We start from the raw sequence: 1,992 nt of genomic DNA on the forward strand, positions 1-1,992 counted from the left end.
GCTCAGTCGCTAGAGCATGAGACTCTCAGGGTTAGGAGGGTATGGGATCGCTCCATAACGCGGCCAGCATGTTGCTGCCCATTCATAAAATGCAGGCCCGGAGGGGGTGGAGCCTGCACGGCGTCATGGAGTTCTCTCAGCTTAATGTGCCTCTTATAATAAATAAAATCAGAATGTAAAACATAAACGACTTACTAGTTCGCTGAGCCGTACCCCTTCGCTTTGGTGAAACCGACCGATATTGCCACAACCAGAGCCGGGAGACCTGAAAGACACAAAAACACACCGACTCAATCACAACAATGGAAAGATGAAGTATATTCTGAATGTATCTCCCCCTTCCCTGATCACTGGGGGGAGGGGAGACTGAGGGAATGCTTCCTCCTGCCTGCAGCAGACTGATCACTAGGGGAGAGGAGGCTGAGGGAATGCTTCCTCCTGCCTGCAGCAGACTGATCACTAGGGGAGGGGAGACTGAGGGAATGCTTCCTCCTGCCTGCAGCAGTCTGATCACTGGGGGGAGGGGAGACTGAGGGAATGCTTCCCCCTGCCTGCAGAAGACTGAACACTGGGGGAGGGGAGGCTGAGGGAATGCTTCCTCCTGCCTGCAGCAGTCTGATCACTGGGGGAGGGGAGACTGAGGGAATGCTTCCTCCTGCCTGGTAATTCAGACTCTTTGCAGAAACTGCCGCCCCCTGGAAAGTGCCGCCCTAGGCAAATGCCTAGCTTGTGTAGCGCCCTCTAAAATGTCGCTATTCAATTTAGAGATACCTGGACTGTAACCAGTCTAGATACTGATTATACAGAGCTCTAAAACGGCCAAACGTAATATCCAATATGTCCATTTTACTTGTGGAAAGAAGTTCCGCCGCAGCTAATTTTCCGTCCTTCTGCCTCGTTTTTGTAAATCTGCAAAGAACAATGCGTCGTCGGGGGTCACGAAGAGTCTGCGTTTTTAACTGATACCCCCCTCCGGCCAATGCAATTAGGAAAAAACAAAGAAATGAAATGCAATCACCTCCGTAAAACAAAAGATACTTTTTTAGCAGCAATAACGCTGAGATACAATATTCCGCAAATGGAATCTCGGGGGGGATTTTGATGGGACTTTTATTTTCGCAGAGTTGGGATATTTCAAATGCAATTAGCACCTTGTCGCTGAGGGGTGGCGCGACGCCGTGGAATGCCGTTCGAGGGCGGGAATTGGGTTCTGTGAACGCGGAGCGACAATTGAGAACTTGTTTAGGTGAGATAATGATTTCAGCAACGCGACGGAATCATCTAACGGGATCCGAAAATTCTCTTCCTTCCGACAATTATCACTCTCTGGATTCTTATTTGTGATGCGGCGGAGGAGACGGAAGATGGAACCGGAGGATAATCGGCGATGCCGGGAGATCTTTCATGTACATTTTCATGAATTATAATATGCATAACACTGAAAATTGAGCCGTGAGCAATAGATGTGCGCAGCAGGCTGAGTCTTGTGTGAATCCACCCCACATGCTGGCTCCGGGGTTCTATAGCAGGCCATTATTCTGGGATGTTTAATGTAAAGGTCTCCATAGATTAGACGGAGAGAGTGATATCAGTGTGTCATTGTTCTGGGACCCCCAAGTGTCAGTGTGTCATTGTTCTGAACCCCCAAGTGTCAGTGTGTCATTGTTCTGGGCCCCACAAGTGTCAGTGTGTCATTGTTCTGGGCCCCCCAATTGTCAGTGTGTCATTGTTCTGAACCCCTAAGTCTCAGTGTGTCATTGTTCTGGACCCCCAAGTGTCAGTGTGTCATTGTTCTGGACCCCCAAGTGTCAGTGTGTCATTGTTCTGGACCCCCAAGTGTCAGTGTGTCATTGTTCTGGACCCTCAAGTGTCAGTGTGTCATTGTTCTGGACCCCCAAGTGTCAGTGTGTCATTGTTCTGGACCCACAAGTGTCAAGTGTGTCATTGTTCTGGGGCCCCAAGTGTCAGTGTGTCATTGTTCTGGACCCCCAA

At 49.6% G+C, this 1,992-nt stretch overlaps 1 protein-coding gene across 1 annotated transcript in view; it reads right to left on the reverse strand.

Annotated features, from left to right (window-relative positions):
• LOC108796840 (brain-specific angiogenesis inhibitor 1-like) overlaps positions 1–1,992 on the reverse strand; it is a 368,891-nt gene that overhangs the window by 76,082 nt on the left and 290,817 nt on the right. Inside the window, exon 32 of the mRNA XM_018568381.1 lies at positions 196–265. Coding sequence (XP_018423883.1) covers positions 196–265 — 70 coding nt within the window. The remainder of the gene's footprint in view (positions 1–195; positions 266–1,992) is intronic.

The sequence above is a fragment of the Nanorana parkeri genome, unplaced genomic scaffold, assembly GCF_000935625.1.
Source record: "Nanorana parkeri isolate BGI_ZX_2015 unplaced genomic scaffold, ASM93562v1 scaffold1180, whole genome shotgun sequence".
Taxonomy (NCBI): domain Eukaryota; kingdom Metazoa; phylum Chordata; class Amphibia; order Anura; family Dicroglossidae; genus Nanorana; species Nanorana parkeri.